Here is a 27025-nt window from a genome sequence, read left to right on the forward strand (position 1 = left end):
CTGACCACACAACCTGTAAGTCTACTTGTTATGGTTACAGCGGTCAGAAAGACAGGAAGTGTAACTAAACAAATGAAAAGTGCCAGATTATCCAGTTAGTCAAGCAATTAATCTCCCCGAGGCACACATTGTCTTGCTACTGGCTTCAAGGACCGACTTGAACTCTTGATGTTAAAGCTTGATTGAGGTACAATTAATATAAGTACAGAACAGGATGTGATATGCCATTCAACAACGAACTCTGAATCATGGAAAAGAAAAAGTAAATGCTATCTGACCTTATCACTTGGCCAATATAACTATCAGTGGGAGTATTTATGGACCATCCATAAATTCCTGAGTTACTATCCTGAAACATACTGAACACTTTGAGAATACTACCGAACAGGCCTGGCAGTAAGTTATAAACATAGACACAGGTAGTAATACCCAAACTAGCATGATTTTCAGGAATTTATATAAATATTTCCATTAACTCACATATACCTAGAACCATTACTATGTGGAGAAACCGTAATAAGGCCTTATGGGATAGATATTTCATTTGAAATAATAATGGGGTCTTATGCAATGTGTAATTCCAATTCACCTCAATGAAAACATGACAAGAATCTGGAAACACCGTCTCTTATGTGTCTTTTTTTCTATGGCAAAAATGTTGACATTTTCACTTCTTAAAGATGAGAATTGGTTTTTACTTTCTGTTTGCCATATGTATTCAGAGTAGGGAGAGTTATTTGAATCATGCAGTGTCTTTTGGCTGTATTTACTGAGTGTGCCGTAATACGAATAAATTACTTGACTTTGACAATTCAAATGGAATAAGGAATCAGTCGTTACAGGTGATGGTTAAACCTCAGTTTGGACTTAATCCAAAAAAATCTAGCAACATATTTGTATAACGATTGCAATTTCAAAGGAAAACAAAAGACGCAAACATTTCATAATCTTCTTAGCACCTTAGTTAATCCTGATCCCGGGCCTCTTCAAACCGGGGTTTAAGTAAAATAATTAATATACTGTATGAAACCACATCAAGCAGGGATTTCAGTAGAAATTTTTTCCAGTTGGAGAAATGCACACTACAGGTGGAGGAAAGGACAAAGTAAAGGCCTGGCTTGGGCAATGTATGAGAGGATGGGTGCCTTTGATATTGATTCTCATACTAGGTAAATGCATCACTTTGTTTCTGCTGCACTTAGTTATTAAAAACCAAAAAATATCCTTAATACTTTGTCATAATCAAACAGGAGAATGTAAAAAATGACGATGACGTCAATGGGACGACTGTACTTTGTATGCCCAAACATCAAAAAGTGATTACTGGCAACTTTCATATCTTTCAGAGTACTTAATTATGTAATTAGGTTCGACATAACATGCCCAATGATATCATCACTTTACTGAAGCGTAACAGGCGTACTTTCGACCTATAACACAGCATATATTGTATAGCTAGAGCACTGACCTCACATTGAGCAATTTTGTTGGCGAGTCGCAAAAAGATTGTTTTTTAGCCCAGATATTAACGGTGTATATTTACATCTTGATATCTGATGAAAATTTGCGAAGTTGTTATGAATTTCTAAGCTATGCTATGATATTTCTCCTAAATCCCAGCCAGCTAAAATGCTGTTACAGTGGTACAATTTCGCTTGCTGCCAGCATCTTATGAAAACAGTGATTGAGTCATAAATGAATGATACAGTAAATGAATTAATAATAATAAAATTCCCAAATGTTAATAAATTCTGCAGTCTTTAACCAAAATTATGTAAAATCTGAAAAGTACTGTTCTCAGATGTCACCAGTGCTGTGTGGAAGCTCCAACATGGCAATGAGTACTTGACTTTTGAATCTTAAAAACAGCCATAAAACTCTGTAAAATTTGATAAATGGAAATCAAATAAAATCAGTTTATAGGTGCACTTTATTCACTTGTGCGAGAAATGACAGGCATAGAATAAAATACACAATAGGTAGGAGTAAAGTACAGAGTACGATCATGAAATACTCATTAGCCACCAGCTTGTCATGTGTCTTCTGTGTGCGTAAATGATATTTTGATTACTTCCATTACTTATCTGCTCATGTTGTGAGCAGTAAGTGAAAAATGTCGTTGTACTTTGTTTTCCATAAATCACAAACTTATAGTCTGAAGGGATAATCCATAGAATTAAGTATCTATAATGATTACAAGGCAGACTTTGCTGTTGACCATGTGTAATTGATAAGCTGACTTAAATCATTGAACAGCTACATCTAGTCGTATCAAGCTTCAAAAGCCAACAGTGCGGTTCAATCTTGACATTGAAGTCAAATTTTGATTTCAGGGAATTTTGTGGACATTTTGTTTATATTCAATGATGTTTAGGTGGCTTTCTTGCAGTGTCTCATGCCATGTCATGCAGATTATTAAACTCCATAGCCTGTCTGACTATAGCCAGTGTGTACTTTGTATCTAAGATATCATAGATAAATGCAAAGCAAATTTTCCTGTAGGCTACTCTAAAAGCCAGCTGCTAGGCTAATGAAATAAAGGCCAAATTTGTACAAGCCATTTTTGACAGTCTAAGTGTTGGAAGGAATCCCATTATGTATTGTAACCTTTCCTCAATTAATTCATGATTTTTTTGCCGAAAATTATTTGACGAAATTTGTTCTGTATTTTATTCATTAGGTTGTTATGGTTAAAAGTTAATAGGCTTTAAGGAGACATGTAATTTGATACTTTGAAGAAGTAACCTCACGACTGCAGGTAGCAATGTATTCATGGGGCTTTATGTGAAATACTTAGCAACACCATCAGCAAGGGAATGATCAAATGCATCCTTGGGGAAAGAGAATTGATCAAACAACTGCAGTACGTACATTACACATCAGTCATGGCCAACTTGGTGGTTCTTTAGAGTGCAACAAAAATAGCAGGATAGGATTGGCCTTTTTCTGCCCCAGCTTCAAATATGTAAGATGGATTATCAGATGGAGTGAGATTGATAAGATGTCATGTGGAGAGTTGTGCTGTGAATCTTTGACAAACATTGCAAAGTTTAACAACAATCTTGCCACAAACATGCATGGTTCCTATGGTGATCACCTTAATTCTGTATTCAGTGTGGCTCAGAGAAGATCATTCCATCAAAAGTTGTTTAATCAATAAACCTGATCAAGGTTTCATTTCTACGTGCAGACATTTGGCAGAGTTGTTCACAAATATCATTGCCAGATGCTGTTTTGAATCCTGGCATTTTGTGATTTGCAAAATCCTTTGTATGTGAAGATGCAGGAAGTAAGGCAGATTATTGTGAAGGTACATAAATACTTAGATCTGCTCAACTTTGCCATTACCATACAAAATTAATGTTGAAAGAAAAGATAAGTTTTATGAAATTCTTATTACAGTCCTTGTTAGATATATTGTAGTCACTTAATAGATAGTAACTCTTGAGTTACTGTCTCTACTGTCATTAGCACAGACATCGTTTAATACTTATTATCTGTCAATCAAGTCATTATCTGTCAAGTCATTATCTCTCAACTTTGTCTGAATCTCAAAATTTACAAGTGGATATGCTTTCAAATTTATTTTGTAAGTCCCTTAGGAAGGATTCATTAAAATGCATTGAAATATGACAAAATTACCAATATTGTATTTTTTTGGGCAAAGTTTGCAGTATTAGATCAAAATTTCTCAGAAATTACATGCCTATTAGCTTTCGTATTTGTAGATTCCCATGGATGACCTCATTCTGTTTGATAAAATTATCATATTTGTATCATCAAGAGCTTACCCTCCCCCTGTTGCAGACAGATGTCCTCTCACAAACCCCTTGTCTGAAACCGACCTTTGACATTTGGTTTGTAGGTTCTTTATGACCTCATTCACATTTGTTTAAGGTAGAACACACCTCTGGGACAGATATTCGCGCTTTCAAAACTATCCTGATCTACCATTTATGGGGGGCTAATTTTTAAGGTTTTGGTGTTAAAAAAAACTTTTTACCATCTAGGTTTTTGAAAATCAAAACTTTTATTTTTGCTCATAGAATAAACACAAGTATGACGGCCATTTGAATTTAAAATATAAGGAAATCTTAGGTAATTTGTCTCTCTAGTACCAAATGTTGCATGGTGACCCTTGATTTTCATTCTTGATTTGGTTAAAAAGATGGTGAAAAGTTTCATTGAGGAAAATTTGGACAAAAGTTTAAGTCTTTCGTTTTTGAGGCGCATACTACCTTAAGCTATGATGAAATTTGTAACACTGTATTTTTTTCAAGATTTGCATGTGCATTTATTAGGTTATTGTAATGAAAGGTCATTATTTAGTTGGCAGGTGAGGATCTCGAAGCACTTCATTTGCCAAAACTTCTGTGGACATATTCACCAGTAAATGAAAACATCAATATCAAAAACATGGAGATATAAACAAGCTGACATTGCAGTATTTCTGAAGAATGTTATGCGTTGATTTATCTTTACACGGTACAGAATTGTTTTCTTTCTGATAACAGGAAATGTTTTCCTGATTTCTTAAGGTTTGTCAATCACAGGTCCCTTGTGGTTATTAAAACTTTTTACAGCCAATTGCCTCAAAAGTATGCAAATGGGCACAAAATAGGTCAAAATGTTCTTAAACCAACAGAAATTACTCATTTTGCATTGCCACTTTGTTTAAACCAAGTATCAATGGACGCACAGTATCAGTGAGTCCTTTTTATGACTATCATAGCCCAGAAGAAAGTATGAAGCATTAATAAATGATAAAAATGCAGGATAAGTTTTCAATTAGGGATTTCTGTGTTAGTCAAGAAAATTATCTATTAATCAGCGTAAATAGAAATGAATCTTGACCATTATTAACTACGTATGTAAAGGTCAGATGGACCACGACCAGTTGATAAGACATCCTTCATGTTTATGACCATAAGACATTGTTGTAGTAGTTTGTGAGTATATATAGCAGTATGCAAATATTTTTCAAAGAAAAAGGCAGTGTTGTCTAAAAGTCTTGTTATGACTGTATAGTGTGGACTCAAATCCAATGTTAGTAACATTCTAAGTCTTCTTGCCTTTTTATTTATGTCAAATAAATGGATAGTTTTATTATCATTTCTGACATTCTCACTGAGGGACTTTGGACCTAGATTGTACATGTTATCAACTTCCCAGGGCTAAAAGTCTGTGAGGTATTGCTTTGTTTTGGTCAGAGTTACTGACTCTTAGCAAAGGTTTGCTGATTGTTTGGATTTATACCCCCAATTGGGAAAATGTGATTATTGGCTGCAACATCATCAAACCTTGACCAATAATTTATCATTTGTTTGTTGGTGCAGAAGTGAAGTACCTGATCATCATGCTGCAGGTATTGCCTAGCTTTTTATCTGACTAATCTCTGACCAACTTCACAACCTTTAGACTAAACTTGATTGGAAATGTAGTGAAGTACAGACCCCATGCCATGAGACCCCAATATACCATACTGATAGATCCCCAGACACAACCTTCTTATATGATTTCAACTTCTCAGTGTACCCTAACTCACTGAAAACCATGCAGACTTCTCTCTTTCATCAACATCCCTCCTAACTCCACTTAATTGATCACTGTAGAAGCTACTGCATTGTAGATACCACGTAACTGTAGACCTCCATCCTATACAACACCAGTACTCCTCATTAACTCGGTATACAAGACCTCAGCACTCAAAAGACCACTCCACTTCAAACTGTACCTCACCAGAGACCCCATCACACTGTAGAACCCCACCTCATCAGAGACACCTAGCTCAATGAAGACCGAGCATTTCACTTGCCAAAGATGCCATAAATTATGAAGAACAGGAATACCTGTGACAAGTCAGTGAACAAGTGCAGGTGTACAGGAAATGAGTTATTTGTTTATGTTAGTACCTTTATTTCTTCTCAGCATACTGCCACATTATTCATGGTGTGTTATCTAGTGCAGGATCCGGCGGAGTATTATCTTCACAGTTATAAGTCAAATATCTCACAAAACTTAAAAATAGACTATTATTTATACATGATATCGGTCTTTTAATGATAAAAGTTGTCATGACATGTACTTCTGTATAGGTCATATTTTGAACTATTAAGATGTTTCAAACTCAGCTCCCCTGGTGCAAACTTTATTAAGGCAGAATACACAGATATTTTGCCCCTCAAACTTTTACCACTTGTTGGGGCTCATTGATAGCTCACTTGTTCACACACGTGAGTCAATGTCACAGCGATGTCTATCAGTCGAGATCTGTCTATCTGGCTGTCTGTCTATCTGTTTGCGCTATATCTCAAGAATGGCTTGTCAAATCAGAATCAAATTTGGTACATAGATGCTGTTTGAGAATTACAAAAACTGATTAGTTTTAGGAGGATGTGACTTGCATATTTTATGTTCATGTTTTATGTTCATGTTCAAAAACAGACATACAATGAGAATGGCTGTACAGATGAGATTTGCTACAAATGTTGATCACACAAGGATCTATCTGCAACATTAGACGGAAAGGGTTATTAGGGTTATATATCTTGATTGACATGACCAAAGTTGATGAAACTTGGGAGATACTCTGATACAACATTATTGAAAGTCATTAAGCATTTTTACTCCAGCCAATTCCTAATTTGCATATTTAATGGGCTTTCGTAATTAGGGATATATACCTGGATTAACTTGATCGAATTTGGCAAAACATGCTATTTACATTGATGATACTAGGTTACAACAACATTGAAGTGTTTTTACACCTTTGCTCAAACTCTTTGTTTCACATTGACACCTCCTTTAGGCATTGTCCGTTACCCACGATGCATTTGGCCCTTTGCTTCTTTGTCCATTCTGCAAGTACATCTGATGAAGGAGACTGTTGTCTCCGAAAGCTAATGTCATACTAAAAAAGTTGATCTACAGTGTGCTACCCTCAACAATATTCACAAGATTTAGTCAAGATCAACACGGCTCAATTGAAACCAAATTTGGGTTGGATGTTTGCAAGGGTGTAGCTTCCCTTTTAATTTGTCAAAAATACTGCATTTGGGGCAATTTTTAATTTTTTGCTTTTACTTTGCATGTATATACATACCAAAAGGAGCTTATATGATGAGCTGGTGGTGTCTGTATATCTGTATGTATGTATGTATGTATGTATGTGTGGATGTATGTCCGTCACACGCAAAAGCTCCCAAACTGCCACACCTACCATCACAGCATTTGGTGTTGAGGTAGACCCAGACCAATTTTTGCAACTTTTCCATGTAAGACACACTAGAACTGATACGAAATTTGGATCCAGGATAATTCCAGATGTCATGATCACCTCCACAGTGGAATTCATTTTACTATCTGTAACTAAGTTAAGTGCTGTTTACATTCAAATGATAGCACTGATAGCATTAATTAAAAAAATCCCAGTATGGGACCAAGTGCAAGGATCATGTTTAAGAATAACAAGGTTGTAAATAGTTCACATCTTTTACAATTCCTACCGTATGGCCATTGTAGCTCTTTATGTAAATATGGTCAATACCAAGGGATGGAATATGTGATATCTAGGGGAGGTCTAGAAGATTGATGAAGTAGCATGATTTTTTTTTACCTAATCCTTTGTACATTATTTTTCCCCCAACTCTCTTTTTCTTCTTGTCACCCCTTCTCTGGCTGATTTTCTTTATTGACATTTGCTTATATATGTAGGATCTGCTTGTCCCAGTGCCATAAAAGTTGATATGCATGTTCCTAGTTGACCTCCAGTACCTAAGTTACAGAACTTATTAGCTTTTGTCATTCCTGATGCAATTTTTTTAATATCTAATTATTAATTTGCACATCCAATAAACTTTCCCTATTAGAGATATATATATCTTGATTGGCTTTATCAAAGTTGACAAAACGTGCTATGTACATTGAAGATACTACGGTATAACATTATTGAAGTTTTTTAGCATTTTTATTTTGCTAATTACTAACTTTCCTAATTAGGGGATATATATCAGTATGATGTAACCAAAGTTGACAACATTTGCTATGTATATTGTAGACACTATAACATAATATTACCAAAGGTCAGTTTTGACTTCGTAAAACATCTTATAACTAATTTGCATACTTAACAAACTTTTCCAATTAGGATATGTCTTGCTTGACTTTATCAAAGTCGATTAAACATGCTATGCACATTGAAAATATGATAAAATATTAATGAAAGTTTTTAAGCAGTTTTACATCAGCAAGTTGCTATTAAGCAAGTTACAACTAAGTTACTAATTTGTACATTTAACTAATTTTCTTATATAGGGATATAAGACTGGAGGGACTTTAAAAAAGTTTATGAAACTTGCTATGTACATTGATGAGACAATTATGTTGTATAGGTGAAAGATAGCTTGAAGGACTTGACCAGAGGCATTACACTTACTATAGAAAGCAGTGATATGATGACAAAAGGCAAAGAAATTTAGTATTTTGATTTCAGTTAATTACATATATATACGTAATGACCTTCACAATTAATCTGTGGTGAATATTGTTCATGATGTCGATCATAACGCTTTCTATGAAGCTGCAAGCATGTGCATGTGGCAAAAGTTTAAATTCACAGACAACTGTAATACATACTGAAACACATAATCATATTTTCAGTTCATGTCTGGTTAAGCTCAAGGAGTATAGTTTTCATTTACTTATTTTTTTGATAATCATAAAGTAAATTCCCCCCCCCCCTGTACATTTATTAAATTTTGAATTTTTTGAATTTCAAGTGTTTGAATACATTCAATTTGTTTTATTTCAAGGCACTTACTACATTAACAATCAATTATGTGTATTAACAGTTAAAACTTTTACTGAAAATAAGCCAAGTGATTAGTTGGGGGCCTTTACAATATGCTGATACAATGAAGATACGACACTTGTTGATAGCTGTCAGCTGTGGCATAGATCAATCAAAAAGTTATCATTCTGTCTGGCTCGAAGTTTTAAGGCAATTTATAGGTATATGGATGAAATGTTTGATGAGGTGTGATATAGCCAACAAATAACACTGTGCAGTGTGGGACATTTGTAATCTGCAGATCCTACTATTATTTTCTGAAAACACCACTAACCAGTGGAACAATGTCTTTGGCAGTTATGTAATAACTGAACATGCCTGTATTTAGGCTGCATTCACAAACACTGGTTGGGGGAGGGGGAATCCTAGCCTTTGCTGTCTCCTAGCCTTTGCTATCTGTCTTAACATTTGTTTATCCATTATCTTATCAGCACATTTGAAAGATCTAATTTTAAAAATACACAAAAAGAAACATTTAAGATTTTTTTTAGTGTATTTTCAAAGCCATCGTTCCATAGACCAGAAATTTTCAAGCAACGGCCAAATTTGTTCAATCAAATCAGCTTTTGGGAGGAGATGTTCCAATTCTTCAGAATGTTCTTTTAACCTATAGTTGGTGTTTGTCAAAATTTGATAATGCGATATTATATTTTTGCTTTGCTGTCACAGAAGTAGAGCTCATGAAATAGCGTGGGATTTGTTTTGTCTCCCTGTCAACCTTTGTGATCTCTGTATCACTGCTCAGAAAACTCTGATATTTGGTTACAAGTCATCAAGGATAACCAAACATCGATTAATTGTTAAAATAATAAGGAAATTTGCAAATGCAAAATTTTGTTTGATTTTCTCAATTGTGGTCAAACCTCTTTTCTGAAGTTCAACCAACATACATTAATTGTTAAATGAGGAGGAAATGTGCATACGTACATTTTTGGTTGATTTTCTCAATTCTAGTCAAACATAAATAATGGGTTCATGGATGGTGAAGTTGCAGACCTTAATCATATAGCAACCACGCTGTCCCAACATGTGGGTCTTATGCAATGGATGTAAATTCAATCTCATTCTGGTATTATGTGCAGCAAAAGTGAAAGGCTTCATCTCTTGCTCACACTTTCCTCAATGAAACTTTCAACTTTTCTCTTTCCAAATCAAGAATAAAAATCAGGGGTCACTGTGCAAAATTCCGAACTAAAGAAACAAATTACCTAACATTTACCGATATTTGAAATTCAAAATGGCCACCATCACTGTGTTAACTATTTGGGGAGAAATACAATTTTCAATTTTTGAAAACTAAGACTGTGAAAATTTCCAGCCCTAATAACTTTGACATTAGTGATTCCCAATAAGTAGTAGATTATCAATTAATTGCAAAAATTTCAGCTTGTGAATATCAGTCCATGAGGTGCATTTTATCTTAAAGTGGCATTCAGTCCCAAAAGATAATGCTATCATCAGATCAGAAAAATCCATCATAACTCTTTGTTAAGTTTTACTTATTTTCTATCATTATGCAGGTAACAGACGATTGTGACTGCCAAACGACTGCTGCACTCTGGTCTGAAAGTTGTGTGAGTATCAAACTTAAATCAGATGAACTCTTGCAGTGATAAAAAAAAAATTCATAGCAAATGTGGTTGCATGTATCAATATGATCCAGTATGGCCACTAAGCTGCCATTTTGTTACTTTTTTCATGTCCAAAGCCATAAGTTGGACATTCTGAACCAATTCCATTCAAACTTGGTAGAAGAACATTATTATATGGTTTTCATATTCATACATATAATCAGCATTGTTGCTGGATGGGCATTCTAGTACAACACACATATAAAACTGTCAATCAATACATAACAGAACAATACTTCAGTCCTGTGACATTTCACACCTACTCAGCCTTAGTTACATCACATGGACAACCCAACTTGACAACTTATTAACTTCACCAATCACAGAAATGAAGTGTTGCAATCAAAACATGGATCATCAGTTGCCAACTGTTGATCCATGGGGAACTGTATTAGAAACAATGGACTCAATTGAGTCAGGATTTTGGTTGAGTATTTTGTGTGATGTTTCTTGACATCTGGTAGATGCTCTACAGCACTTCAGCAACCTTTCTGTTCACAATCAGCTTGTTCAAAGTTGTCCTTTTTCCCAGTAATTCTAAGAACTGTTTCATAATGGGAACACAAGTAGTGTAGATATTCAACCTTGACGGCCAATTTAAAATGGAAGAGCCATCAAACATCTGTAAATCATGTAGCTGTATAATAGAAAAGCCAAGCTGAAATGACATTGCAGAAGATCAACACCACTTGTACTAAGTACTAAATAAGTTTGTGTCCAGTTGTCCCTTTTAGAAATTTGTCTAGTGCAGTACCTTAATGACAGAACATAAAATCAATGAAAAAAAGATGTAAACAACAAAATGGAACACCAGAAGTCCCTCTGTATCACCACATGTTTCTGTTATTTGACATTATGTATTTTCAAAGTCTGATCATGTTTCCAGGTATTATGTAATGATTAACAGTACTCATAGTGTTGTTTTCATCATGATAAAATTTAAAAATAAACAGCAATTTATTTGTTTCATTCTATTGTTTTCTGTTTTTCACCAGCATTTGTAAAATATAGGTTTGCAAAGCTGACATCTTAATTTCTAACTCACATATACTTTCCGTGTGAAAGCCCAACAGTTTTCAAAAAAGACCTAAAAATTGTGAATTTTCCTCTTCCTTCTTACTTGCACCTTTTTCTTCAATGTAAGGAAAAATTTCTCTGCCTTAGTAAGAATCATTTGTAAATACCTTTTTTTCCATGAATGGCTTTGTCGGCCGCCCCGGTTTCTCAAAAATTTCATATTCCTACATTCCTGCTTGACAGTTATCACTAGTCACAATATTTGCTTACAAAGTTGAGTAAACTATTACATCATGAAAATGCTCAGTATTTATCCTATAATAATGAAACTATTGCTGAAAGGTTAGCTTTTAATCACACATTATTGTTCAAGCAAACAGTGTTTGCTGACTAAGAGGCGTTGTTGACTGTTAACTCTTGAGCCACATGCACTTGAATTGGTTAAGAGGAAAAGGGAAAACTGATTTTCCTAAATATCATGTCACTGTGATATTATTGTGCCATAATTATGTTAATTATAATGTGATATTATTGTGCGATAATTATAATGTTAATTATAATCTTTATTATATTTCACACATTTCAACCTTTTGTGAAGAGAATGAACACACATACATGCAGTTACAATTAATATGAAGAGGGTTTTATGTACATAAGCACCTAGACATCTTCAAATACCTAGCATGCTTATTATGTTACCAACCTCATTTCCTGTACAAGTGGCATTTCATTAAGTCTTTTGAGTAACAGGTGACAATGCCTGTGGCATATTGTTACCACACTGTTGATCTAGCATGAGTACATATTACGCTTTGCTCATAAGTGAATTCTGGTGATCTGAATTGTTCTCCCGTTATCCTGACATGTTCTCCATTGTAGACTTTTGAAAATTACAGTAAATGACAAATCAAGTCATTTATTTGCATTGAATCATTTAAAAATCTCAAAAACTGATTGTTTTGGCATCTTTTGTTCCAACAGAAAACTACATCATGTGCCAAGAATTGTATGGGTGTGACAGAAACAGAAGGTATAACGTCTCAGTTTTTAACATGACCTTCTCCAAAAAATTATCTTGTGTGAAATATCTTGTCAGTGTTAAAGTTATTCATATTCAACCATGTCATTTGTATCACAAATAAACTGGTAATGCGTCAGTGTAAAAAAAAATGTTTTGAGTACAAAAATGTCCACAAATTGAGAAATCATAGCAACTTTTGACTGCTGTTCAGGGGTCTTCAAGCACTCTGCTTGCTTATTTTACTCTGTCAAACTCTAATAATTTCCTGTGCAGAGAGCATCTAATTAACTCTGCTATTTGACTGATATCAATGGTAATTTGCTTGGTATTTGATGAAAACCAAAAGCACTGTCCTAATTAACTATTTCTCATTGTATAGTTGTCTTTGTATAAGTCTGTTTGTGCAGTTTGCTGAAATTAACTCTAAAAGTTTACAAACCCCCAAATGGCATATTGACATTAACACTAAAAGAAGAGTGTTGTGTGGTTTCTCAAATTTATGCTCGCAGAGGACAGAAATTGTAGCTGTTCAGTAAAAACTTGACTTTAAATTTTGCAACAATGCCATTGGGTATAAAATTATTATGCAATTTCAATATGCTTACCATCCGTAGCATACTTGTTTGTCATAATTATTCACTTTGCAGCTTGTAAGGGCTGTCATTTTTGGTAAAACAAAGTTGTGTCCAAAATTATTATATGTGATATACTTGTCAGATTTAATTTGTATCTTCCTTGAGACAATTTCTAATTGTTTTGATGAAATTTGCATATGTAACTTTTTATGATCAAATTTTTCCTTTTTAGCCCCAATAGAGTCTCTGAAACGTCTTTTCTGGTAGTTTTCATTTTTGGTATGTCACAATAGACTTCAATTCTGATCAAATGGTGGCAAAGTGTCTGCTGAGAATCAGATGGTAGGCCAGCATGTAGAAAGTAGTTCCTTTTCAGTTCCTTATAATGCTGGAATTGATCCAAAACATGACAAACCAATTCAAAATTGTACATCTAAACATAAATAGTCAAATGTCAACAAATGTCAGACCATTTTCTGTTACCAATAATATTTGAGGCAGATGTTCATCTCACGTGAATTTATTTACACAACTTCTGAATTCCAACTATGGTATGATTGTCTGTACGCAATCAAATATTGGATCATCCGATATCCAGAGTCTCTAAACAAATATTTGGTTATCTTATCAACTTGAATAGGTACATAGGATTTAGTAGATAGCAATGTTGATATAGCTTTTTAACATTTACTTATCTGACAGTACATAAAACACTTGGAATTAAAATAGCTAAGTTGATGTCACTTTATCAGTTATTTGTTGTTAACACTTCACAATGTACACCATCTGAAGTTTTTTGCAATCAGTAAATTGGTGAAGCATTTTTTGACTATGTAGGAATCTTGTTGAAAAAATGTTTTTGGGAAAAAAGAAACCATATAGTACATTCAACTTTGGATGGGTAGGTCATGATGAATATGCCATGCCATGCTACTGTTTTTAATTTTAAAATGTACTTCATGTTTTTTCCATGTGAATTTAATTATTTTGACAGTGGTTTACTAATGAGAATGAAATTACAAAAAGCCCAAAAAAGGTACAGGTAGCAAAATTGTCATCCTGCCCAATGGGTATGTCTGTCGGATCAATGAAACCCGCATTTCCAATATATTTCAGTTAACTTACCAGATGTACCAAACATCACTATGATCAAGAATTTACCACAGAGAGTGTTGGTATCCTGGGAATCAGATGCCATGACATTGCCCACAAACGCCAGTAATCAACTTCCATTTCCAGTGTATTATGTGATTCAAGCTTACAAGAAACCTGTCGATGCAGACTCTGGCATGTGGATAGTTTTCAATCAGGTAATTAATTTTCTGCGAATTTTGTCAGAGTAGAGTTTAGAAGTTGAGCTCTCAGCTGACCCTAGCCAATACATCAATTTCATTCTTGACATCAGATACAACAGCTGATTCATGATAAATTGCATCTTTGCTCTGGTATTTTTTCAAAATTATGCCTTGAAGTGATTTGACCACTACACTGCTCAACCGGTACTCCCAAGTTACATGTGGTTCATAAATGTTGCTTTTGAATCTCATGAATGTATTGGAATTTGTAAACTTCCATGTTTCATGAAAGCTAGTTTCTTCATTATTAACTCCTTGTCATGTTTTACATCACTTGATCACATGATGATGTCGTCTTTGAGAAAATACTCTTTTTTTGCTGCATGAAACCTGTTCAAGGCAGAGATGTATTGTAGTTCTCATGTAATTAAGGCTTGGAAGTAACTCTGTAGTACTTGATTTGCACAAGGCTATTCAGTATCTGGAATATTTTGATGGTTAGACTTACCAAAGGTGATAAATGTGTTGTGACTGAAAGTTTTAAACTTTTCGTCATACATTGAAGGACGCGGTCGCCATTTATTGAAACTATTTTGGTTAGTTTTGTTTCGTCTGTGAAATTTTTATAAGTTGTTGTGTGTACTGAAACATCTACTCACACCTTATATATAAACATAACATGTAAATATGCTTATGACATATCTTTTGGAAGTACCATAAATTATGACATCAAAGCATTTATTGTTATATCTACAAGCTGGCAGGGAGTGGAGATCTGCCAACTAATATTTGTGATTATTAGTCCTCACCGACATCGTCCGAAGGGACTTATAGGTTTGGCCATGCCCGTATGTCCCTCCATTCACACACATATCTCAGAGATGCCTGGAGCGATTTCATTCAAACTTGGTACAAGGAACTTCTTGTCAATTAACTCCTGATTTGCATATTTAATGAGTTTCCGTAATTTTGCTGATATGTCAAGAAAAGGTTCATCGAATTTCATAAAATTTGGGACAGATTTTGAGCTCTCATTGCTTTAACATTTGAATGAAGACATTTATCAGTGTCAATTGAATCAATTGCTGATTTGCATATGTGATGAACTTTCCTAATTAGTAGGCTATGTCCAGAAATACTGCCTCAAATTTGATGAAACTTGTTACAGATGTTGTTCTTTCAGTACTGAAATACTGTGCGAAGATATTAAGCAGTATCATGTCCATTGATTTATAATTTGCATATTTGATGAACTTTCATAATTAATGATTGTCTTGAAATGCTGCGTAAAATTTGATGAAACATGGTATAGATGTTGATCTTCCAGTAGTATTATGGCATGCAAAGATATGTAGTAGTATCTTGTCAATTAAGTGCTGATTTGCATATTTAATGAATTTTCATAATTAGGCTGATATGTCAAGAAATGGTTCATTAAATTTGATCAAATTTCATGAAACTTGGCTCAGATGTTGAGCTCTTATTGCTTTAACATTGAATAAAGACACTTACCAGTGTCATGTTAATTAATTTTCAATTGATATATTTAATGAACCTTCCTAATTAGAGTGATATATCCAGAAATACTTAATCAAATTCGATGAAACTTGGTACAGATATTGATCTCACAGTACTTAATACAACTCATTGACACTTAGTGGTATCGTATATGAAATATGGTACAGATGATAATCTATCAGTGTTATAATAGAATGCAAAAATGTTTGGCAACATTCTCTTGATTAATTACTAATTGACTTATATAATGACCTTTTGTTATTAGGGTAGCATCCACATTGGTTTTTCACCACCATGGAACTCATTCTTAATAACAGACCCAATTAATGAGCAGTCCTCTCCAAGGACTTGTAATCGAAGTACTCATTAACAAGTGGGGACTGTGTCATCAACGATGACTTGTTCAAGTCAAATCTACAGACAGTACTCACTCATTGACTTCAGTATTTCCTAAAGATGCCCAAAATCTAAAAGTCTGAACAAAGTTGATGGTATGACTCATGTGCAAATTAGCACAACAAATGTTCAAACAAAACAACCTCATTAACTTATTAATGGCCTCACTGCTATTGCTGTTGGAATGTTTTATTCTCTTAAATATTTGTGGTATTTTCACAGGTGGTTTAACTGGAAGCACACCACCATTTTATTGCATTATGTTTTGATAAGGCAACAGAAGTAACAGCATCTGGAATTCAATAAAACTGAACATGTTAACATTAATAGCACTTACCTTGCCAGGAGAATGCTAAGTGTTTATACTTACCATTTGTAATCCACCATTCATTTATAAAAGTTCTCATATTCATATTTTTTCTATATTTTCTTTCTGGTGCAGACGAATTTGACTTCGTTTGTCATGGAGAATCTTGATATATGTGCTAGTTATCAATTGCAAGTAGCTGCTGTCAATCCCTTTGGTACACGAGGATTCTCTCAGCTTACCAATGTCACAGGTATTTACAAGCAAAGATTCTTTTCAACTCTATACCACATATCATATTTCTTTTTTATTTTTTTTTCAATTGCCAACAGGGTAAAGTACATGGTGCACAGTGATTTATTGAGACTGGTAATTAACTTTGAGGTGCGAGGCCTTGACAAATAAATAAATCACTATGAAATGTAATTGACTGTCTATAAAACTCTATTCCCATGGAATATTTCAAGAGGAACTGACAGAACCCAATCCTTCTGTTTGTGACAACATACTTTATCAGTCTTGGATTTCGATTACTGCTTTGACAGACCTATTCCCAACTCAGGAACACTTTGTTCACACGTATCAATCTACATGCTAGCATTTGATGCACACTGAGCAGTTAAGCCCCATTATTTCAATTTTTCACCAACCCATGCATAGGGAGCTTGGGATTTGTGACTTCCCAGGTGACTGTCAGGTGAGGCCAGTGACCTGACAGCGATACTTCCAATGTTCTAAACTTTGAATTTATTGACAATACATAAAGTTACAGAAGCTTTACATACCCTTTCAAGATCCAAAATCATATATAAGTAAATATTTGGAAATTCATAATAGAAGATAAGATAATACATGATTGTATGATTCTGATGAAATATTTAAAATAAGAATAAAGTGTATCACGCCTAATTATGCAATACTTCACTTGTTTTTTTCTCTGGCAAAAACTTCACAGCTGATATATATATATATATATTATATATATATTATATATATAATTAGATAGATTAACACAAAGTAAACTTGTCACAATGGATTGTTGCAGTGCATAATATCAAAGTGCATTAAAAACTATAACATAAAACAACATGAGCGTGTAGCGTGTTATAAAACACCTATAACTTGGTCTTTATTCGGGCTATAGCACCTGTTCATTAACCCTTGTAGCTGTGCGTTACTAGAAACACATCGCTATTCCCTGATGCTGTAGGCCCCTCGCAGTAATAAACAGACACTATTGCCCTCATGACCAGGAAATAGGTGTTTAATATAAAATACATGCATCAGCAAGGTATGGAGACTATTGAAGTGGCACTCCCACTTGGTAACATTTTTAAAACACATTTTTTTAATGCCAACGGTCGATATTTGACGTGACCACTCCCCGCGGATCGCGAGATATCGACAAAAACATGTCATTTCCCGAGCGTATTTTTCACATCCCGAAGTTTTACGATCGCTTCTGGTTATGCAGTGTTGTCCTTAGAAGCCGGGTGCCGGGTAAATAACCCGGCTGTTTTGCATTTTTTCCCGGCTACTTTTAACGTCATTAGATTATTTTATAGACCTGTAATTTCGGGATTGCACTGCCAACTGTTAGACGGCACACGTACGATTAACAGTTTCGCGACCTCTTTCCCCGCATGGAACTGCACAAACATAAAACAGTTTCTAAATACCCGTTTGTGGCTTTTTGAGCCCGATCTTTTATTTGTTAAATAGTGTGATTGGCTGATGGACGCGCCTATGGTGCTGTCTTTGTTACGAGCAGTGTAATTGGTTTGATTAGTATGAAGGTCATCTTAGGTCATGATTTTTAACGATGGCGTCAAAAAGAAATGTGGCGTCGGCCACTGGCACCTTGCCAATGGAATATTTTACCCGAAGAAAGCCCGTTCGAAAGGTATACTTGATTCCAAAAAGATATTTAGTTTACGTATGAAAAACTTCAATTTCGCTGAATTTGTGAGAAAAAAGCGCCGAAAAGATGTGATTTTGATCGACGATTCGAAGTTCATGAGACTGTAGCTAGTTTTCCGCCGCCGCGCTGGCTGCCAACGTCACGGTCACTACGAGTATATGATCTTCTCAACAAACCAAGTTATTCTCAGAGCAATACCGATGCATTTTCTAGATTTAAAAAAAAATGAGCTAGAACTGATTTTTTTAGAAGCAACTGTTTATTTGAATGGGTATTTTTTTCATTATTATTTGACGTAATAGAATCCACGGTGACAGGCATGTGTGTTGCCGACCGGCGCATCATCGACGCGTCACGGCTCACGGCTTCACCTTGGCGCTGATCCCCAACAGGACAATACGTCGTGGATTCCGGCATGGGTTCAATTTCACTGCGCTTCTCCATGTTGAGTTGCCCGATAGTGTCTTTCGATGGACCCTCTGAATCATTTTTTTCACGGACTCGTGGAGCAAATTTGAAAGAAAATAGAGTTGTTTCCTTCCGACGCCTTGCTGCATATATATCTGCTTTGATCAAATTTGGGGACAGCGAGACGCGATTATTGTGCGCGGTTTGCATTTAATTTGTTGCAACATTTCTGTCAATCACTCACTTTGTTAAGTTTCAGAAACTATCGCTAGCCTGAAAATTAGCAACTGACATGGTAACGTGCCTCTGACTCGATGCTGCCGATTTTTCAGACTACACTCAGAGAATCTGAAACTTTCCACATAAAATGAGTGATTGACAGAAATGTTGCAAAAAATTTAATGTTAAGCGGGCACTCATCTCGTCTTGTTGTCGCCTATAAAGCTCAGTCGCGGAGAATGCTTTCGCAACCGTTTGCGTATAGAAAACTCATAACAATGAAAAAATGCGTAGAGACTCAATCCAATGCGATCGACTCTCTACGCATTTTTTCATTGTTATGAGTTTTCTATATACGCATTTTTTTTTCGTAAATGCGAACACTGTTACAGTGAATTATCTTACCGATGTTGTTCTTAAGAAAAGCGAATGTGTTTTGATTAGCATAGAATGAGTTTGATGGTTTTTGGGAAACTACTATGTGGTAATGAAGAATGGGAAATGAGCAATGAAATGAGCAGACAGCGGGTGATTTAAGATTAAATGTTACATCTTCACTGCAAATAAATCATAAGTGTGTCATAAATAATACAACAAAAACAAAATCATGTTTGCTTGTTTTGTTGTATGTGAGCCACGTCTAAGACACACAACAAAAGTACTGTTTCAGTCTCAGCTAAATGTCACCTCAGATGCCACCAGAGAACACCATTTCCACTCCAAAGTTTCATTTTTCGCCTTGCGAGAGGGGGACACCCCCTCTCGCGCTCTCCCCCCTCATTCGCTACGCTCACTCGCCGCTCGGTCGCTACGCTTCCTCGCAGTCCACCCGTCTACTTTCTTTAATTACCCGGCTATTTTTAAATATAAGGACAACACTGGTTATGACCCGAAATCCCCCGAAAGTGTGTTGTGGTGCTGATTGACGATATTCTAAGGAGTCCAAAAACGTTCGAATGACACAATTAATTTACCTCCTACTGCGATGACTTTATATACATAATTATCAATGCCTTTACCGCTGGTAATTCTTTTTTAAAACTTCTCCTTAGTTTTTGTCGTTTTCATTATTCTCAATCGGTTGTATTAAATTTTTAAACAATACCACATAGATATCGATTTTTATGTGTAAAATATTAGTTGCCTCTGATGACTACATTTTGTCGTCTGCCACACAGTTACGCGTGGTTCGATACATAGCAGCCGCCGCGTGTGGTATGCGCGCATACCACGCGGCGGCCACTGTGCATACTATGTATCAACCGCACCTATCTGTGCTAGTCACCTATGCGAATTCTGGTGAAATCAGCAAACTTTGTTTTTCTGGTTTTTTTTGCCGAGTCAGTAAGACTCGGCTTTCTCCCATGGGACATGACCGCTCACCGACGCGAGTGGTACTGCTGTGGCGTACAGCAGCGTCAGCGTAGACTCGTACTCCATAGCTTAGTTGACAATGGCCCCAGTGCCGAACGTTCTATGTTTTGAAGCTGAATTCAGGTGGGCCACCGGAATTCAAACTTTAACTTTTTTGAGGACATGTTTTTATCGATATCTCGCAATCCGCGCGCAGTCGCCATGTCAAATATCGACCGTTGGCATTAAAAAAATGTGTTTTAAAAATGTTACCCAGTGGGAGTGCCTCTTTAAGATTTGGTATGGACAGCAAATAATACTGAAGCACATTAGAAAGAGTACAGCATGTCAACTGAGTAAACTGTACGAGTTTGCCAAGGAGGATTCTAACCTGGAAGTCACCAAAGTCTACTCTCCGCCAAGTCAACTATTTTAAATGCTTGTGTAAATTTATGAAATTTATCGATATCCTATCAATAAAAACTTTCCAGTCATCAATAATATTTTAACACTTCTGCTGGTATTGAGTACACATGACACCAAAATATTTAGATCAATTTACAGACAAGAAACTTTCAAGAACTTGGGAAGGGACAGGTAACATAACATTCACAAATGAATGATTACTCTGGACAGAAAGGATTAAGAATAGGCATTGTGTGTCGACCATTATCTGTTTTACAGACATTCTTCCGGTGGTTCTTCAAACTTTATTAAGTTAGATATGGCAATATACACATATATTGAGTTGTTTTGTTATGCAATCCAATATGGCCACACACTAGTTATTTCTAACTTTTATCATGTTTGTACTCTGTCTAATATACAAACCTCAATTTCTTTCTTCATGTGTGTAAAGCAGTCTAGCACAGTGCCAAGTAGATGCTGTAGACTATAGTCATTAAATACATTTTGTGCATACATACATACCTACCTACCTATAATTTTGCATACTATACTACAGGTACTTAGTTTATACTTCATGTATACATAAAATGTACCTTTATCGTGTTGTTAGTTTATCAATAGCAACTCAATGGTTCATGTCATGATAATTCATTTATTGTACAGCAAACAGAACATTACATCGTTTCTATCGATGATTTCATTATCACATTTAAAACAGCTCTAGATGAAATGTTGTCTGTACAGCTACAGCTATTTTCACCAGAAAGATAATTTCTAAAGGCATCAGTTTGCCTGTAATGTTGACATCCATTTTGTTTTTGCCACAGCAATATCCCAACCTGGTGCAGTTGAAGGATGCCAAGTCAACAGAGTCTACTATGTAAACGGTGACATCAATGCAGACTTATCATGTGACCCACCATCAGGTAAATACACTGAGCAAGTTAGTGTTCTGGTAATTTGCATGATAACATGAGTACATTAGTGCCCCAAATTTTATGGTAGAAATGACTATCCACACTTAGTCAAGATGGATTTCATTGAGAATATATTTCAACGTGTTTTGCTTTGTATTTATTTTGTGATGTAGATTTGACTGGTCCAATATCTGGGTATCAAGTACATGTATTGAACAAAAAGTGTATCAACAAAATAAGTACAGATGCTGCCTCTTCCATCCATGTTGGTGTATGTATTTGCTTTTTTCTCCTTTGTACCATTAATAATATGTATTAGAGGCTGTTTTGATTTGGCTTCTCTTTTTGTTGAACCAATGTAACCATATCGGTTGACCGTAATATTAAATGCCTCACATATCAAATGTCGCACACTCCATAGGATTCAATGGTAACTTGTTAATGACATCACAGGCCACATAATTATCATTTGACTTAAAGTGAATTGGAACTACTTTCAACTTGACAACTTCTGGATTGAAAATGATAAAATTACATGTTTTACATAGCAAACATTGTTTCTTCAAAATCATGCATAAAAAATCTGATAAACCGCGCAGTGATTTAAAGATATCGATACATTGTTGGTAGATGAAAATTGTTCTATTTTTTCAAAAGATTTTCGTTTGACATGGAAATAAAGCATATGATTATGATTTGTATGTAAAACCAAAAATTTTGAGTGAAACTATGTAAGAGAGTCAGGTAATAAAAACATATACTGACAAGTAAATAGCTCTGCCTTTCAGAGTTAAAAGCTGTTTGTAAAGTGAGAGTTCTTCTGCTTCGAAGTCTGTAGAGAGACATCAGTGGTTTAATGTTACATGGTAATTTGTATTTTGTCACCTTCAGCATGGTCAGTTGGTTGAAACCATAAAACTTGCCAAATCAAAAGTTGGTTGCCACGTTGCATTACAGGTATGTATACCACTGATTTTCTACTTGATAAACTGGCAGTATTTATCAACTTTCCTGTACACCGTCAAAGAAACCCAAATTTTCGTAAATATGAGTTATTGACTGTGCTGAATGTTTCTCACTGTACTCTCTCTAGTGTCATACTGCTCTGTAAATTTTACATTATACCGTACGGTAGATACTTTTCTTCTTTGATATTATAATTGTTAGAATGTACATGTAGATAGATAGATTGATAGATAAATAGGTATACAAGTAGGTTAATTAACAGATAGACTTTCGCCAAAGGCTATGTTTCTGTGTAATCTTGACTTGTGTTCTTTCAGGTAGAAGCCTATTCAGGGTGTGTGTATGGCCAAAAGACAGCTGTTGAATTGGATTTAACAGGTAATTAAAGTCTATTTTTGTGAATGAAGTACTTACCAGTGTATATTTTACATCAAATGATTAGACAATTAATTTAGCACAGATTCATCAACATGAGAATTAAGTGCCAAATGTAATCACATGTTGGAGATGGCACTGTTTCAAGTTGTTATGGCATTGTGTGACTTCTTGTCATTTTGGTGACAGCATATAGCGCATACCTGTCAGCTCGATTTTGCCGTAATAAATTATGATTAATAATCATGTTCATCATTGCAGATTGTTCAAGGATAGAAAATTACAACTGTGAACCCAGTAAGTGTCTTTCCTTCATCATTGGGAGTTGAGTTTATTTCATCTCTCAGTGAAGGTTACTGTGTTTTGCACAACATATACTGCTCCCATTCACCTATGAAAACATTGTCAAAACTACAATGGCTAAATCCCCATTCTTAAAAACGAGCGTTCAAATAACCAAGCTAAGGGATCATCTCAGATTGTCGCATAAGTTCAAAATCCATTCAATAAGTGAATTTCGCACTTTTATTTCATGATCACAAGTTCTTTGTGTGTAAGAATAAGCAAAAACTGCCAACAAATTTTACAGTAACTGTTTCCAACTCATTCGTGTCCCAAACACATTATCGCTGTCCTTAACCTTTCATTCATCAAATTGTAAAGATAAGTGTTATTTTTAAAATGTGCCATAAGCGTCTGCCTGCTCTAACCACACCTGGTCATTTCACTCTCACTGTGTTGACAAAACAGCACTGATTACTGCAGTTTTCCAGAGACGCATAATTCTCGATGAAACTGTCGAAAAAACACTTAATATAGCAGAACAAATTACTCTATTTGGTCAACCAGTTGCTGGCTCAAAACAATTCTTTGAAAAGCACCATAATGACTACGAAAAGTTTGTAGAAGCATACATGATTTTACACCAGGTTGACTTATCACACCTGAAAAAAAACCCAGCTGCACAGGAAGATTGGAAAAGGGTGTACAAGTTTTGACACTGGATAGCTGAAAAAATATGTGACTGACTATAGCGAGAAGAAAAAGAACCACGAAGAAAAGGAAAGTCATGAGATGCAAAAAGGAGAAGTAAAATAAAATGACACTCCTATGCGGTAAAAGGCCCCATTAGTACTCAAATTTGATTGATTACATGACATTGTCATGTGGCAAGGGGATTCATATTCTTCAATAGCTATAGTAAAATGCTACATTTTACTCTAAGGAAGACATCAACATTTCTACTTTGAACTTTCGTTTAGGGGAGGGGGAGGGGGTTTTGATCTAAATGAAGGAATTTCATTTCTTGAACTTATGTCGCAATCTGAGACTGTCCCTAAGTTGTTGCAATTTTTCTGACTTATGACCCCTCCTCATGCTGTAGACTTCATGAAACACAAATACACACTAGGTATAGTACATCACACATAAAATTAATCAAAGCAATGAATACTTTGCTAAATTGGCTTTAGATAGCCTCTTGGACAATTATCCAGATACCAATTGACCATGATGCAGTTGTCAGTCTAAATAGGATAATGGCATTACTATCCAAGGTCTAAAGATTTTGGCCATTTCAGTCATATGCCTTATCAAAGTATATCAAGTTACTACTCGCTTTTTGTCAGTGTTCCCTTTTTCATGAATTTTTAAGACTTTAAGTTTTGAGAGACTTTCTCAATCTAGATGTCCAAACTCAATGGCCTTTTTTTTTGAATTTCACAATTTATGTAGAGGGTTTATGATCCTAGAAGTAGTTTGCGTGTCATATCACATTAATGATGACTTATTTAAAGATTTTAAACTTGATATACTTATGAAAATGCCTATGATTTAAAGGCCAGGGTCAACTGTAGTATAAATGAGGCACAATCACAGAGAGAGGTCAGTGTAGCTTGGGTTTGCATGTGCTCAACCTCAACGCAACAACTATACTATGCCAAAAGCAGCAAAATTAATGAAGACATAATTACATATACATCGCATTATGCATGTATGGTTCTCTGTATAGTTAACCCAGTTGATTTTGATCTTACCATGAAATTCTGTACATAGTACAAGAATAACCCTTGTATGGCGACACCTTTTTTGTTGTTCAGTATGATTTTCACAAGTAGTGTATCTTTGACTAGAAAATGTGCACTCGCATCCTGAAATCAAGTCAAATAGTGGTGTGCTCATTCCTAGTTTGTATGGACAAAAAGTGGTGACATTGTATTTCAGACTGTAATGATGCATAGACAATAAATATTTGAGTGTGTATGTTCACATTCAAGGCACTATCCCTAAGGTTTTTTGTGTTACATAAAGCCACTCACTGGAAAACAAGTTGGTAACTCATTGACTTTCAGCTCTTGTTCAGTCACCTGTGGATATTATTCAAATAAGTTTTGAGGTACTGAATCCAATTTGATCCCAATGATATCAGCTGCATGCAGACTTGTACATCAAGATGAAGCCACACTCCCTCCATGGAGGGACCGTGATCAAGCATGACCAATGGTTCTACTCCGGAATAAAAAGGACGCGATGCGTTCTTCAGACTCAGCACGCCCAAATAATCACGTGATGCCGGTACAAACAAACCCACGTGGGTTTGTTTGTACCGGCATCACGTGATTATTTGGGCGTGCTGAGTCTGAAGAACGCATCGCGTCCTTTTTATTCCGGAGTAGAACCATTGGTCATGCTTGATCACGGTCCCTCCATGTACTAACGCGTATGGAAATACACGTACGTCTATGCGCGTTTGCGCACATGGCTTTATTTGTACCGTGGTCGATTCGAATTCCGGGTTTGGCCTATTGTCAATCACAGTCAGTGATATTACCATCAATTCTCCTTGATTTTTATACTGAGATCACTTTAATTGAACTGAAGCAAATTTCTTCTGTACACACAACGGCTTGGTCCACATTTCAAAATTCTGACGTTGTTTTGATAATCATGTCTTTCTGATTTCCCAGTTTGAATAATGAGAAGATCGATTGGAGATAGCAATTCCGTAACAGCCATACACAATATTTTCAAAGTAACTTGGAGAATAAGTTGCATCTATGTTGAGAAAAGAACATATAACGATTTTTTTGAATGTCCATGACAATTGAAAAGAAATTTACTTGTCAGATAGGTGGCATGATGGACCATCTCAGTTGCTGATAACATTACCTTAAAAAGTGATTTGTATCATTTACAAACATTCACTTTTAAGGTGGCGTTGCACATAACACATCGTACTTTGCTCAAAATCACTTATTTTTAATCATTTAATTTTCAGTAATCTATCAACCCAAGATTAAAATATTAGTTGGGTTCACCTTTAGGCATGACAAATAGTTTGAAGTTTGGTGAAAGAGAAGTGTAAATCAATTAAAATGTATGCAAATCACCCAGTCCTTTGCTTCTTTTTGCTCTGTTTCAAGATTCAAAGAAATTTAACTCCACTGTGACAGAGCCAGGTTTTGTGAAATTTTCACATTATGTCCTTTATAAGTACTATGTAACACAACATCAATTTTTCTTTTGCAATAAAGTATCTACATATTGAATAAGAGTCTTTTCAATTTTGCATATCAAGAACCGATTTTAATCACTTTTTTGAATGCAAGTCTTTCAACCCCTGCCATATAAGAATGAGAATAGATAATTCAAAAAAATGTTTTCTACATCACCTCTAGTTTCAAATGAGATATTAAATTTCAATCAGTAGTATCAAGTTTTTGATGTAAATTAATTTTTATCATTAATATCAAAATTGAAGTTTTCCACTCTAAATATGTACCTCTTCATCCTTTGAGTAAGCCATTGCTACCATATTAAACTTTAGATTCTCTGCCTTTTGAAAATATGT

General features: G+C 35.2%; 1 protein-coding gene across 4 annotated transcripts in view; it reads left to right on the plus strand.

Annotated features, from left to right (window-relative positions):
• Nucleotides 1-27025, plus strand: part of LOC139149226 (vascular endothelial growth factor receptor 3-like) — a 65834-nt gene that overhangs the window by 21931 nt on the left and 16878 nt on the right. For all 4 annotated transcript variants that reach the window (XM_070720824.1, XM_070720826.1, XM_070720825.1 and 1 more), the window contains 9 exons: nt 10369-10422; nt 12478-12526; nt 14209-14402; nt 16744-16861; nt 21745-21843; nt 22008-22105; nt 22726-22791; nt 23118-23178; nt 23437-23472. In XM_070720824.1, coding sequence (XP_070576925.1) covers nt 12505-12526; nt 14209-14402; nt 16744-16861; nt 21745-21843; nt 22008-22105; nt 22726-22791; nt 23118-23178; nt 23437-23472 — 694 coding nt within the window. In that variant the 5' untranslated portion in view covers nt 10369-10422; nt 12478-12504. The remainder of the gene's footprint in view (nt 1-10368; nt 10423-12477; nt 12527-14208; nt 14403-16743; nt 16862-21744; nt 21844-22007; nt 22106-22725; nt 22792-23117; nt 23179-23436; nt 23473-27025) is intronic.

The sequence above is a fragment of the Ptychodera flava genome, chromosome 14 (assembly GCF_041260155.1).
Source record: "Ptychodera flava strain L36383 chromosome 14, AS_Pfla_20210202, whole genome shotgun sequence".
In the NCBI taxonomy this organism is placed as follows: Eukaryota; Metazoa; Hemichordata; class Enteropneusta; family Ptychoderidae; genus Ptychodera; species Ptychodera flava.